Source organism: Gekko japonicus, unplaced genomic scaffold (genome assembly GCF_001447785.1).
Source record: "Gekko japonicus isolate JY-2015 unplaced genomic scaffold, Gekko_japonicus_V1.1 scaffold2261, whole genome shotgun sequence".
In the NCBI taxonomy this organism is placed as follows: Eukaryota; Metazoa; Chordata; class Lepidosauria; order Squamata; family Gekkonidae; genus Gekko; species Gekko japonicus.
The window spans coordinates 69,839-85,394 of NW_015175431.1; the positions used below are offsets into that span (position 1 = coordinate 69,839).

At 41.7% G+C, this 15,556-nt stretch overlaps 1 protein-coding gene across 1 annotated transcript in view; it reads right to left on the reverse strand.

The window, feature by feature from the left end:
• Nucleotides 1-15,556, reverse strand: part of LOC107122702 (guanylate cyclase 2G-like) — a 78,939-nt gene that overhangs the window by 12,879 nt on the left and 50,504 nt on the right. Inside the window, exons 16-20 of the mRNA XM_015425833.1 lie at nt 12,831-13,008; nt 11,299-11,439; nt 8,860-9,052; nt 6,231-6,405; nt 581-679 (exon numbers count right to left, since the gene is read on the reverse strand). Coding sequence (XP_015281319.1) covers nt 581-679; nt 6,231-6,405; nt 8,860-9,052; nt 11,299-11,439; nt 12,831-13,008 — 786 coding nt within the window. The remainder of the gene's footprint in view (nt 1-580; nt 680-6,230; nt 6,406-8,859; nt 9,053-11,298; nt 11,440-12,830; nt 13,009-15,556) is intronic.

The window sequence follows — 15,556 nt, forward strand, 5'->3', positions numbered from 1 at the left end:
CACCTTCAATACTACCCTTTCCCATTTAAGCTACCTTGAACTGGTTTTCAAAGCAGAACGCATTAGCAAATAGATCTTGACAGATTTTAGAAGCTAAGCAAGGTTGGCCCTAGTTAGTAATTGGATGGGAGATCACCAAAGAAGTCCAGGGTATGCTATGCTCTTGCCTTGAAACCCTTACAGGGTCTCTGTAAGTCAGATGCAACTTGACAGCAACTTGACAGCACTTTCTACCACCATAAATGTGTGTAAAAAAGTTTTATAATCTCATAACTGATCTGGGTACAGTTATTGAATAGCTGCATCTCAAACACATTGGCATCATTTACTGTCTGGATGGCCATTATGGGTGAATGGAAGGGAAGTGTTTTGTGCCATGCCCATGCGTTAATGTGCTTGTGCACTAGAGTCAAGTTGTATCTGCCCCCTGCCCAGCCATTGAATCTTTAAAATCTTACTCTGCCCAGTCTGCTGCTAGCACTATTTCATTTCATGATTTGAGCTCACTCCTTTTACTTGAAAAGGTTTAGTTCACCTTGTCTGTTATCTCTGTTTTTTAAGAAAAGTGCATATGACATACGTAAGCTGGTGCTTTCCATCCTTGAAGCAGTATTGACAGTGTCACCAAACAGGCAATATCGTGGCCTCGTGATCCCTACTACTCCTGCAACAACAGGCCCTACAATAACAAGGAAAGCATCAAGGAAGACATGAGCTACACAGACAAAAGAAATACAACATTCCCAACAACATACTGTACTTTCTCACTAAGAAATATAAATGAATATTCAATGCAATCTCTGTCTCACTAGAGGCACTTTCCTTCAGTTGAAGATACTCAGGCATCCTCCTGCTACACTACAAGTGTACAATCCTGAAAAGTACTGAGAACGTTGAGTGATTTCAGCAAAAGTACTTTTATTAAGCAGGAACAAGACAAAGGTAAGCCGGCTCGCAGGCCGGCTAATATGCTCAGAAACCCACCACCTAAAACACACCCACTAAGGCCCTATAGGCTATTTACAGTGGCCGAGAGTCCCATAGGCTCTCGGCCGCAGACCTGGCCCTCTGATAGGTGTGAGCTAGGATCAGCTGGACTATTGTTCTCCTGGAAGCGAAGCTCTGCTGTTTGGCCTGACCGCATGGCCCAACGGTCATGCACGTGGTCATGGCGGAGTACATTACAAATCCCATTCATGCTTACCTGGGAGTAAGTCTTCTTGAAGTCAGCTGGACTTAATTCTGAATAAACTATTAAGCAAATGAGATCACCCTGAATGTTGCTTATCAGATCAGGCCCTTGATACTTGATGCATAATCTTACTCTACTTTCTGATTAAGCCATAGGATCAAAGAAAGTAAAATATATAATGTGATAAATATGATTTATATGATATTACTTTCAGGTCAGATAGATGAAATGAAATACAAAATTAAAAAAGAAAAAACAATCCAGAACCAAGGTCAATTCAACAAGATTGAAGAACATAAGAGTATAAGAACATAAGAAAAGCCTGCTGCATCAAACCAGTAGTCCATATAGTCCAGCATCCTGTCTCACACAGCTAACCAGTTGCCCTGAAAAGCCAAACAAATGGGACATAGATGCCAAGGACTTTGCCTTATGTTTCCTCCTAGCAATGGGTTTCAGAGGTTTGCTGCCTCTGTACATAGAGGCTCTCTTTACTAGGGATGAGCACGAACCTGAAAAATGGAGATTTGTGGTGGTTTGTGGTTCATGGGGTCTCAAAAACCATGGTTTGCGAACCTCCATGCACTTTTCCATTTACCAAACCGATTGAGGTTTATTAGGTTTGTGCAGCTTCCAGGGGGGAGCAAAGGACATTGCTGAACTGGCTTGCATTTCTTAGATCCAAGTCGGTTCAGTGATCCCTTTTACTCCCCCCCCTGTGGAAGCCGTGGTGGCTCTCTCAAGTAGCACAGCTCTCAAGCAAACTCAGAAGGCTCATTTGCACAGTGGTGGCATGACTCGCCAGTGAACTAAGAAGGCACCAGCATGTGAATCCTCCTACGAACCAAGTGAATTGCTACAAACCCCATGGTGGTTAGCGGCCAGTTCGCAAACAGCGCGATTGCACTAATCACAGTTTGCAATTGCATGAACCAGCCCAGTTTGTCACAAAGTTCGGTTCATAATTTGGGTTGTGCCCATTCCTTCTCTTTACCCATCTAAGCTAATAGTCACTGATGGACTCCTCTTCCATGAATCTGTCTAAATTCCTTTTAAAGTTATCCATGATTGTGGATATCACTACATCCACTGGCAGTAAATTCCATATTTAAATTTCTTAAGTAAATAAATCCTTTTGTTTGTCCTGAATCTATTTTCCAACAATGCTATTGGGTGCTGCTGAATTCTAGTATTATGGGAGAGTGAGAAAAAACTATCCACTTTTTCTACCCCAAGCATAATTTTAGAAACCTCTATCATATCCCCCATTAGACATTGTTTTTCTAGACTGAAAAGTCTCAAACTTTTCAACCTTTCCTTATAAGAAATGTGCTTCAGCCCCTTGATCATCTGGGTTGCTTTCTTCTGTACTTCTTCCAGCTCTGCAATATTCTTTAAGAGACATAGTGACCAAAAATAAGCTTTAATCTAAGTTGAGATAATTTTTCTTCCAGTGGTTGCTTCCTTTCAAATTAATCACAGCTCCTAACAAGAGTAGCTATTTCGTCATAATGTAACATAGAGCCTTTAGTCATCATCTCAGTTTCTTTCATGTCAAATCTTGATCTGTGGTATGAGAAATAGATGCAAGATAAGCAAGGCAGGGGAAGGCTGCCTGTTCTTGTATGTATGTAGTGTAGAGGTGCCTCAGTGTAGCTATGTCAGTCCTAGCAAAGAGAGAGAGAGAGAGTAATATATGGGCCACAAAGATAACCTATATGTTTCATATAACTATGTTGCCCCTGATCCAGCACTGAAGATAGATGTGTTTGGAACATCATCAATGGTATCTTGTAGCTCTTTTATCTACCTGTTGTTTATGAAAAGTAACTTTGGCTTTGCTACTCCTTTTAATATCCTTCTTTTTTTGGCCTGCTCAGCTATGATACAAGTTAAGCAACCCTACTGCTTTACAGCAGAAAATTCCTGATTAGTAGAAACAATCTCAGCAAGCTTATCATGTACAGTTCATTAATCTGCAGACATACATCTCATTACCAACACAGTATTATTTAACAATAGGAAGCATATTTTAAAACATGTCACTATCTGCTCCAAGTGTTGGAACAGTGCACAAAGCAAACTGAAATAGGTATGGCTGTAAATACTCTGATGAGGGATATATGATTATGCATAGTTCTACCATGACGATATTTTGTTGGTATTTGACCCACATATCTACCTATAATTTCATTCCAGTTTTAGCTTATCATCTTTAATTTATTTATTAAGTACATTTTTATCCCGCCCTTCCTCTAAGGAGCATGGGGTTGATGTACGTGGTTCTCCCCTCTTCCCTTTTATCTTCACAACAATGCTGTGATGTAGCTGAGGCGGTACTGGCCCAAGGTCACCCCACAGGTTTCCCTGGCACAGTAGGGATTTGAACTGGAGTCTCCCAGGTCCTAGTCCAATACTCTAAAAACTATTGTTGATGCTGTATTATTTTATTATTTTATGACTGTTTTAAATGACTTTTAAAATGTTTCTTTGAAAAGCAGTAGCTATCCTCCTGAATTCCCCCCCACACACATACAACCTAGAGCCGCCCTGAGCCTGCTTCAGCAGGGAGGGTGGGGTATAAATTGAACAAACAAATAAATAAATAAAAGATGCTAGGAGGTGAGGTGGGGGGAAGTCTCATTTTCAGTGGATAGGGAACTGGTTAGAGGACTGCATCCAAAGAGTGGTGGTCAATGGCATGTCATCATATTGGAGGGAGGTGCCCAGTGGGGTGCCGCAGGGCTCAGTTTTGGGCCCGGTACATTTCAATATTTTTATCAATGATCTGGATGAAGGGTTAGAAGGGCTACTCATTAAATTTGCTGGTGATACCAAATTGGGAGGAGTAGCAAACACCCAAGAAGACAGAGTTAAAATTCAAGCAGACCTGAATACTCTGGAGAAGTGAGCAGTTGTGAACAGGATGCAATTCAACAAGAATAAATGCACAGTATTACATCTGGGCCACAAAAATGTCAAGCACATATACCTGGATGGGGGATACGTTTCTAGGGAGTAGTGTATGTGAAAGAGATCTTGGAGTAAGAGTGGACTGTAAACTAAATATGAGCAGTCAGTGTGATGTGGTGGCAAAAAAAGGCTAATTCAGTCTTGGGTTGTATTAAAAGGGCCATCGCATCAAAATTGCAGGAGGTCATAGGGTTAGGGTTAGGGTTACCCTCTGTATACTGCCTTGGTCAGGCCACACCTTGAGTACTGTGTGCAGTTCTGGAGGCCTCACTTTAAAAAGGATGTGGGCAAAATCGAGAGGGTGCGGAAGAAAGCGACGAGGATGATCAGGGGTCTGGAGACTGAGCCCTATGAGGAAAGGCTAAGGGCCTTGGGAATGTTTAGTTTGGAGAAGAGGAGATTGAGGGGAGACATGATTGCTCTCTTTAAATATTTGAAAGGATGTCATTTGGAGGAGGGCAAGGAGCCCTTCCAGTTGGCAGCAGAGGATAGGACCCGAAGCAACGGGTTTAAATTACATGCAGAAAGGTATCGGCTGGATAACAGGAAAAACATTTTCATGGTCAGAGTGGTTTGAAGGTGGAATCAGCTGCCTAGGGAGGTGGTAAACTCCCCTTCACTGGCAGCTTTCAGGAAGAGGCTGGATGCATATTTGTCAGAGATGCTTTAGGTTGGACCTGCATTGGGCAGGGGGTTGGACTAGATGGTCTGTATGGCCCTTTCCAACTCTATGATTCCATGATTCTATGAATCTATGATTCTGAACCCTAATAAGGATCAAGGAATTGTCAGTTATTCCAAGGCATCACTCCAAAAATAAAATAAGAATGATCAGTGTTTATAAAATTTAAAATCAGTTTTAATGAAGAAATTCACTGAAAAGTTCTTGTGAGCTAGCATAAAACACAGGCATCTTGCAAGAGAGCTCCAAGAATAAATTCTTGGAAGGCTAATTTCTGCTCACTTGTATCTTTAGTAAGCACACTAATGGACATGAAAAATACTACTCTCAAACTACAAAGAAAGCATCTTGTATATCTCTATAGAGTAGCTAGAGATGAAGTAATTCTCATTTCATGATCATATAATCAGAAAAGGCACACAAAAAGACTGCTTACAGAACTACTTCCCTGTCTTGGTTCTTCCCTCTCTTAGCTTTTTTCCTGTTAGTTCTTCCTCCTGCTCCAAAGTTGTCTGTAAATCATGAGACTACTGGAACATCACCCTTTTCTCCATGATCAGGAAATGTATGTCATCCTCTTTCTACTGCCATGTTTTTCTCCCTTCTTTAATACAACTTCTCCCTGATACAAACACATCCTCACTCTCAATCTCCCCTTCCATCAGCCCTGAGCTCTTCTCCCTTTCTCACATTACTTTCAGGGAAAATATGGAAGTGATGTCACACCTAAGAATTGCCAGAAATTCTATGGTAACACCATAGAATTGTCAGCAATTTCCTAGAGAGGACTCTTAGAGAGGTAGGAAACCACCATTCTATGGCTATACCAATGTGATGGTAGAAAGGTGTGATCATTTGAGGGGCTTTCTACCATCACCTATCTTCCCTCACCCGAGTCTCCCACTGGTTGCCAGGTTAGGCCTGAAAACCCTGCAACTGAGGCATAAATATTGTTATTCTGAGAATTATTTCTAAGAAATAATGGCTGCTAAATAAGAGAATCTCTGTGGGTTTTGTTTTCCTTTCCTGTCCACTTTTCAAAAGTTTCATAAATATCAGCTTTATTACTTAAAAAGTCTACCTATCATTTCATAAAAATATTGCACCAAGTATGCAATTGTATACACATAGACTCAACCAGTCTTGGGGTGGGTGAGGTGGTGGACCTTATCTTAATTTGTACAAAACTTCTGTCTCAGTAAATCTTCCTCAATAAAGGAAAGAAAAGAAGTTAATCACACTTTAGGACTGAGAATCTTTTTGCCTCCAAAGGATATTTCCACTCAAATACTTGCATATGTCAGTGAACTGTATGTTGGCTGCCAAATTTCTAACTATCAAGACAGTAAGAAACCAAATACAGAGTAGACTAATGCCATTTACCTGTATGAATGCCTATACGTAGCCTCAGTTTCTCATTGGGCATGTGCCCAATCTTGAAGGATATCATTGCACTGAGAAAGTGCAAAGACATAGTAGCAATTTCTTCAACGTGTTTGGTCCCATTGCGGATGGGGAGGCCACTGGCAACCATATAGGCATCTCCAATGGTTTCAACCTGTTAACAAATTAATCATTAGTGTTTACATAATTTGCACAATAAGAACAAAAAGTATGATGATGTGCAATAGCAATGCATATAAGTGGCAACTACAACTAACTCTGTAATAAGTAAAACGGAGATGACAAATACTTTGTTTTCAGTACTTCAAATGGGAATGGCTTATTTAGAAAAGTCAGCCCTTTCCTTTCCCTTTGGGCACAGCCTATAAATTTGCTTGACACCAAAATATAACTTAATGAAAATAACATTTCATCTTTTTCCTCATGATTATCTCCAAAGATGCTTTCCAAGCAGCAGATGTCAGCCTGAAATCAATTAGGGTTTTCCTTATTGGGTACCAAAGTGGAAAAACTGTGCAACTTTTCCCAAAACAGTTAGATTGGAGTCCAGTATCTGCACTCAATTTCCCAGCAAATTTGGAAAACGCAACAGTGGCCATAGGATTGGAAAAGGTCAATATACATTCCAATCCCAAAGAAGGGCAATGCCAAGGAATGTTCAAACTATCGCACAATTGCACTCATATCACATGCCACCAAGGTCATGCTCAAGATCCTACAAGCTAGGCTTCAACAGTACGTGGATAGAGAACTGCCAGAAGTACAAGCTGGGTTTCGAAGAGGTAGAGGAACTAGAGATCAAATTGCCAACATTCGCTGGATTATGGAGAAAGCAAGAGAGTACCAGAAAAACATCTACTTCTGCTTCATTGACTATGCTAAAGCCTTTGACTGTGTGGATCACAACAAACTATGGCAGGTCCTTAAAGAGATGGGAGTACCAGACCACCTCACATGTCTCTTGAGAAACCTGTATAAGGGCCAAGAAGCGACAGTTAGAACCGGATACGGAACAACTGATTGGTTCAGCATAGGAAAAGGAGTACAACAAGGATGTATATTGTCACCTTGCTTATTTAATATATATGCAGAGTACATCATGCGAAATGCTGGCCTGGATGAATCACAAGCGGGAATTAAGATTGCTGGGGAAAAGATCAACAACCTCAGATATGCAGACGATACCACTCTAATGGCAGAAAGTGAAGAGGACCTAAAGAGCCTCTTGCTCAGGGTAAAAGAGGAGAGCGCAAAAGTGGGCTTGAAGCTCAACATCAAAAAAACTAAGATCATGGCATCCGGCCCCATCACTCCTTGGCAAATAGAAGGGGAAGCTGTGGAAGTAGTGACAGACTTCACGTTCCTGGGATCCCAGATCACCGCAGACTGTGACTGCAGCCATGAAATTAAAAGACGCCTGCTCCTTGGGAGGAAAGCGATGGCGAACCTAAACAGCATGATAAAAAGTAGAGACATCACCCTGCCAACAAAAGTCCGCATGGTCAAAGCAATGGTATTCCCAGTAGTCATGTATGGCTGCGAGAGTTGGACTATAAGGAAGGCCGAGCGCCGAAGAATAGATTCTTTTGAACTATGGTGCTGGAGAAGACTCTTGAGAGTCCCTTGGACTGCAAGAAGAACAAATCAGTCAATCCTCAAAGAAATCAACCCTGACTGTTCCCTGGAAGGCCAGATAATGAAACTGAAGCTCAAATACTTTGGCCACCAAATGAGAAGGGAGCACTCACTGGAAAAGACCCTGATGCTGGGAAAGATTGAAGGTCAAAGAAGACGGGGACGGCAAAGGATGAGATGGTTAGAATCAAAGCTCCATTTGTCAGGTATGAGTAGGAATAGACAATGAAACCTCATTATTTTATTTAGAAATTGTCAAGCTTTGGGTGCTTTCATACATCTATTTTAAGAAGCATGGTGGCATTACCATGTGTTCAGTATGCTTAACTTCCAGTGGGTCTAAGTTTGTTCTTGTCATTTAAATGCCTCAGGGGTAAAGGGAAACTCAACAGGATCTAAATTCTCCACCATATTCCCTTCCTAATTCTGAATTTGAAGCAGTCTTTCTCAGTAAGTGCAATAAAATGGGGTGCAGCATTTGGAAGAAACTTGATGTAGGGAAGAAATTATTCTTTCCTTTTATAATAGAAAATGGCCTACAGGGGAGTGGGGTTTGTTGTCTGATAGCACTGGAGATTTTTTTTTCTATTTTTGTGGGCTATACAAAAATTACTGATAGACCTCCAAACATTTGGTATAGTAGTCTGCCCTCTCTCCTTCTGTCTCCTTTGCCATATTATTTATAATGTAGATTATGTGGGTTAATCTTCTAGGAGAATTTAGAATGAAGCATTATAATCTGTCTCAGCACAAGGGATGGAAGTAGTTTTGATTGAACATAAAATTCTTCCCACACCATGTTCTCAGTTTTTGTGATTTTTCTCTGTATCAAATCTCCAGGATTTCCAAAACCAGAGCTGGCAAGCCTACATATGATATGGTCAACCAGGCCTTGGATTAATAGCAATAAAATAAACAGAAGCCCTTAATACTAGACCTTTTTATTCCCTGCAATGAAAACTCTTTTCCTTACCTTGTAAACATCAAAGGTTTCAATGATGTTGTCAAACAAGCTGTATAAGTCATTGAGGAGACTGACAACTTGCAGTGGAGAGCTGAGAGAACACAATTTGGTGAAACCAACAATGTCTGAGAAAAAAATGGTGACTGAATCAAAGCTCTCAGGTTCCACTGATCTCCCAGCAACAAGCTGTTCTCCTATGAAGCTGGAACAGAAGGGGAGGGGGGAGAGAGAGAGAAATATCCTCCATCTACTCTGCATCACCTCAGAAGAAATGCAAAGTTGGTTTTCAGAATACTATTGCCATTTTACAGTTTTTGGTAGAGTTAGTGGCATGGCTTCAACCTTCTTCCAAAGAGACTTCTTCCAGCCTATGAGATTTCCAACATAGAGCTGTTTTTAGATATGTTCAACATTACATTGCAAAAGAAAAAGTGTATTCACTGTTCTGAAGAAGTGAGAAGTGACTCGCCAAAGCTCATACCCTGCCACATATTTTGTTAGTCTTTAAGGTGCTACTGGTCTCTTGCTGTTTTCTACTGTTCTCCTACAGTGTACCAACTATAGCAACCTAGGATAAATAGCCACTTTTTTATATAGCAAAAAAAAAGTCACAGCTATGTCACACCTGATTCCAAAGCCATTTGCTTCTTTATAATAACAGTGAGTGGGCTCAAAATATAAGATACCCTGAAGAGTAATCACATATTATCTCAACACATTGATGCCCAGGATCTGTGGTAAACAAGGACATTGGTCAAATCTAATTTGCAGGCACTTATCATATTTTCACTGTTATGAAGTACCCCACGGGGGAGGGCGGGGTATAAGTACGAAAAATAAATAAATAAATAAATAAATAAATAAATAAATAAAGTAATAAATAAATAAATAAATAAAAAAAAGAGGTGCAGGAGCTAATTAGCATAACTCATTAGCATAACTTATTTGCATATGCCACACCCCCTGACATCACCGGAAGTGTGTCAGACGGCAACACCCACCGCTCAGGTTCCACTGGACTCTTTTGGATTGCCAGCTATTGGGGGGGGGGACATGCAAATCTGTCCTTGCAGAGGAGGGAGAGCTTGTACCTGAATAAAACTTGGTCTTAAAGGTGCCACTGGACTGTTTTGGACCAGGGGCCTGGGGGGGGCTCTGCAGCTTACCTGGCTGCTTCTTGCTTTGACTGAGGGCTGCTGGGAGCAGGGGGTGGGGCTTGTTGCATGTTCCCGCCCCCTGGGCTCTTTACTGCCGGAACTCTGCTCCTGTGCGCTCCTGCAGGAAATGACCCCTGGACTTCAGTGCCACATAGTCCACCTTCCAAAGCTTCCATTTTCTCAGATTTCTGTTGCCTAGAGATCTCCCTGAATTAGAACTGATCTCCTGACTACAGTTCCCCTGGAGAAAATGGCTGCTTTGAATACAGACCTCTGTGGCCTTTTATACACCAACAAAGACCTCCTCTCCCCCAAACCCTGCCCTCTTCAGGCTCCACCCCTCATATTTCCAGTAATTTCCCAAAACAGAGTTAAAAAACCTAGTATATATGTATATCGATCAGGTGGTCAGCCGTGTTGGTCTGAAGCAGTAGAACAAATTTAGAGTCCAGTGGCACTTTTAAGACCAACAAAGGTTTATTCAAGATATGAACTTTCGTGTGCAAAGCACACTTTTTCAAATACATTCAAACAGATTGCATTACATTCACTATTCTAATATACTATTCTGAAATTTTAGTGTATTTCTTTTTCAGAATAGTATATTAGAATACTGGATGTAATCCAGGGAATATTGGGATGTTTTGCTGACATAACACTGCATCCAACCTCAAAAAGTGCCGTTAAGTGATCTCCACGCCTGGGAAGAGAGGATGAAGATTCTCGGTTTGCTTCCCACAGTTAGAAAATACCCCTTTAGACATTTATCTGCTATTTTGACATATTGATTGCTTTACAACTGTTGACCTTGTAACCTTACCTTGTTCTTTAGTTCTGACTTCACATATCTTAAACATCATCATGTTATATGCTAATTTGCTGTTAAGTTCCTGTTTATAAGTTTGAACCTTACCTACCATTCCAATGTATTTGAAAAAGTGTGATTTGCACATGAAAGCTCATACCTTGAATAAACCTTTGTTGGTCTTAAAGGTGTCACTGGACTCTAAATTTGTTCTAGTATATAATTGTTCTTATCTTAGTATAGTGTGTGCTGCAATAGTGGTTTTTACTCTTGTCATTATCACATTGCTGTTCCTTTGTTCTTGTTATCAAGATCCCATTCAGCATTTTGTTGTTTGAGTGATAGTGTCTGCAGGGACGGGGGCAGGGAGCACTACAATATATTGAGAGACCTTTGTTCCTGAACAGGCTTTGTTCTATAGTGTCAGACATTTTGGGACATTTTCTGCTAAATATGAACTTGGGGACACTGAAAGATGTTAATTACCCAGGTAGCATGGCTGATAAAAGTTTTTCTGTCTTCTTTTTCTCGGCCACCAGCTGGGTTGTCCTTGCTTCAACCACTTCCTCCAGATGATTTGCATATTTTTCTAATTTATTCACCATGTTGTCCAAGATGCTGAAATGGCTTTTGGAAATTTTAGACAATAAATATTGAAGAAAACAGTAGTCACGTACCCTTTCTACCAAAGGGCTTTGTATTATTTTTAAAAGGAAACAATGTGGTCTCTGGAACTGCTTTTTTGCGCCATGAGCCCATCAGTTTTTGTTTAAAATGCCTGTTTATTGCATAGTCTTGATAATCCTGTTGGGAACTGGCTAAAAATTATACCTCAGTTTATTCACCATATTTTGCAATATTCTGGCAAACCAAAGGCCATATGTTGCCATGAGATATTTTATACCCTAATGAATCATTGGCAACAATAGTCAGATATAAGATACTGTCTATCACTTTGTCTTCTGCCCTTTCTCCAAGGAGCTGAGGGCAGCATACATAGCTCTCTTCTCATTATAATCTCAGAACAACTCTGTGAGTTAGCTTAGACGGAGAATGACTGTCCTAAGGTTACCCAGTGATAGAGTTGCCAGGTCGCCCCTGGCTGCTGGTGGGGGATGACAGGGTAGGGTGGTGAGATTCAAGTAGAGAAACTCCTGGAGATTTGGGGATGGAGCCTGGGGAGGACAGAGACCTCAGTAGGGTACAATGCCCCAGAGTCCACCCTCAAAAGCAGCCATTTTCTCCAGGGGAATTGGTTTCTGTAGTCTGGCAATCAGCTGTAATTCTAGGGGATCCCCAGGTCCCACATGGAGGCTGGCATCCGTACCCAGTGAATTTCACAGCCTAAACTCAGGTCACTCTGGTCCTAGTCTAACACTTTAATCACGTCACATTACTTTCCACAATCACATCACAATACACAATACTGACTGATTCTGGCACTATGAACAGTTCTACACTGCTGGCACCATCACGCCAATCTTTTTATCCTGTGATCTGATCAGAGAGACACTGTGGCGTAATGGTTAGAGTGCCAGATTAGGATCTGGGAGACAGGTTCAAATCCCCGCTATGAAATAGAAATTTGCAGGGGGCGAACTTGAGCCAATCACATGCTTTCAGCCTAACCTACCTCACAAGATTGTTCTGAGGTTAAATGAAGGAGAGGAGAACAATGTAAGACACTTTGGATCCCCATTGGGGAGAAAGATAGTTATAAATGAAGTAAAATAAAAAGAATAAAAAATAAAATCCGTCTTCTTTCTTCCAGTTAACTGTTATTAGTTTCACTAACATTTACTGGTCAAGGAGGCAGGCATGCGTGAGTATTAATAATTATAATTTGTATTTGTTTATTACATTTATTTCCTGCTTCCCTTTGTCATGGAATTCAAGTCAGCATACTAATATGTATTCCTTGTGCTATTTATTTTAAACCTTCAGTATCAAACCTTGACAATTAGATGGAAAGGCTAACAATCATGCAGATATGATTCTACAAGCATAAAAAGAGTCACCCTTCTGGACTGGCCTCTCTCAGCTCTCTCTTCATGTAGCAAAAAGGTGGCCTCTTCACTGGATATTCATCCCAACATGCCCGCACGAGTGCAAAGATCCTTTCATTACATTTCTCCGCTGAAAGAGGAGGGCGTAATGGAACAGGACAGTTAGGATCCGTGATTCTCTTTATTATATCTGGAATTGACAAATGTTCAGATATCAGATATCAGAATGTATTCATTTTATTTCCAGTTCCTTTAATTTTAAACTCTTTCAGCCTTTGGTGTCAGGACCAATGCTCTCTCTATGCTGTGGAGTCTCGTGAGCAAAAAAATCTACTTTGTGAGCTACTGGCATTAAAGTTGTGAGTGAGCGATTTGGCTCCTTCCTGAGCTTAGACAAAGATGTGTGAGCCAGAAGCTAAAAAACTGCGAGCTAGCTCACACTAACTCAGCTTAGAGGGAACACTGGTCAGGACTGGCAGTGCAATCCTGAGAACACTATCTTGAGAGTACATCTCATTGAATAGACCTTAGTATTCTGAGCAGCCTTGCTTAGGATTGCCCTTGGAGGTGAGTAATTGCAGTAGCAGTTGGTAAGCATAGCCATCACCCCCCAGTTAAGGAGAAAAAGGAATGCTCCAAGAGGCCTCAGCCTATCTCTGAAGCCACACCTTTGGGCAAGGCCTTTTCTAAACCCACTGCTGTACTCTTGTACCTCCTCATATTTTAAATAATTCTGTTTATTAGGATAATCATTGTTGTGTTTGAATATACATTAGAAACAACCTTTGGGCCTAACTATGTTAATCTTAAGTGTGGTACGAAGAACAGAGGGATGAAGGAAAACTGTGATTTTCCGTCCCATGCATGTTTTATAAATAATGCCACAAGCACTACTTACAGTTTTTTGAGAATCAGTTTTCTGTTTTTATGATTCTTGTGCTATCTGAAGCAGAGTTACAACCTCCTAAGCCATTTAGTTCAATAGATTTAGAAGCAAAGATGGGCAAATAGGGTTGCCAAGTCTGGGTTGGAAAATACCTGGAGATTTTGGGGGTAGATCCAGGAGAGCTTTTCCTTGCCAGCAGAAAGGAAAGGGTAAAGTTCCTCCCATAGGACATTTCATACCTTCCTGTCTGCTGGCTGTAGCTTTCCACAGGTTAAATGGCTCCCAGCCATTTAAACCCTTTTGATCTGCTCCCCTCCACTTCAAAGTGGCAGAGAACAGGAAGCAGAAAGCAGGGCTTTAAACTTTAAATGGCTCACAAACCTATACAAACCAGTTAAGTTTGTGAACTGGCATATCGACTCATGACGGTTCATGGTTCGGTTTGTGGTTCAGCCACGAACCACTAACCTAACTGAACAGCAAAAATGCCTATCTCTACTTAGGTTGAGACCTTTACAGGGATTAACCCTGACATGAAACTTGTGGTGTATCTTCTAGTTAACTTGCTGTCATTTGCTGATAGAGTATGGGGAAACTACAGAGAACCTCTTAGAGTATTCTGATGTCTCTTCCCCCCCACACAAACATTTATTTATCAAATTTATATCCTACCCTCCCTGCCGAAGCAAGCTCAGGGCAGCTTACAGAAATTAAAACACATAAATAACAATTAAAACAATCATAAAACCTTCTAAGAACAATCCAGATGATGTAAAGTGCTACTACAATTGGTCTGGGATGTTTGGCGATGGTGGCAGCAAGTTGATGTCCTATCCTATTGATCCACTCCTCAATCTGTTTCTTCTTATGTGGCCAGCTCAGGCTGTTGTTAATGACTCCAAAGGGCAGGGCTCGCAATTAATTATTGGGGGGGGTGGCTCCTAGTTGAAGGCCTGGTGGAAGAGCTTCGTCCTGCAGGCCGTGTGGAACTGCATAAGGTCCCGCAGGGCCCTGATCTCTTCCGGGAGCTCATTCCACCAGTATGGAGCCACAACTGAAAAGGCCCTGGCCCTAGTTATAGCCACCTGGCATCTTTAGGTTCCATGAGGGTCAGTCGATTTGGGGACCCTGACCACAGTGATCTCTGGAGAACGTGTGGGGAAATGTGGTCCCTCAGGTAAGTTGGCCCCTAACCATTAAGGGCTTTAAAGGTAAGAACCAGTGACTTGAAGCAAATTTGGTATGCTATTGGTAGCCAGTAAATGCTTTCAACACAGGCTCAATGTGCTCCCTCATAGTGAGGCCCATCAAAAGCCTGGCCACGGCATTTTGCACTAGATGTAGCTTCCAGATCTGCAACAAGGGCAGCCCCATGTAGAGAGCATTACAGTAGTCTAGTCTCGAGGTGACCATCGCGTGGATCACTGTTGCCAAGTCATTGCATTCAAGGAAGGGAACTAACTGCCTGATCAGTTGGAGATGATAAAAGGTTGACTTGGCAGTGGCTGCTACCTGGGCCTCCATTGTTAAGGAAGCATCCAGAAGCACTACCAAACTCCTCACCTCCGGTGCTGGCACCAACGGAGCCCCATCAAAGGTCAGGAGTGGGATCCCAACCCTCGACCCACCCCGGCTCAGGCACAGGATCTCTGTCTTCATCCTATTCCATTTCAGTCGGCTCAGTCTAAGCCATCCAGCCACGGCTTGTAATGCCTGGTCCAGATCTTCTGGTTTGGAGTCAGACTGGCCGCCCAACAACAGATAGAGCTGGGTGTAATCAGTGTACTGGTGACATCCCAGCCCATGCCTCCGGGCAATAAATATTAAATAGCATCAGGGAAAGCACTGCCCC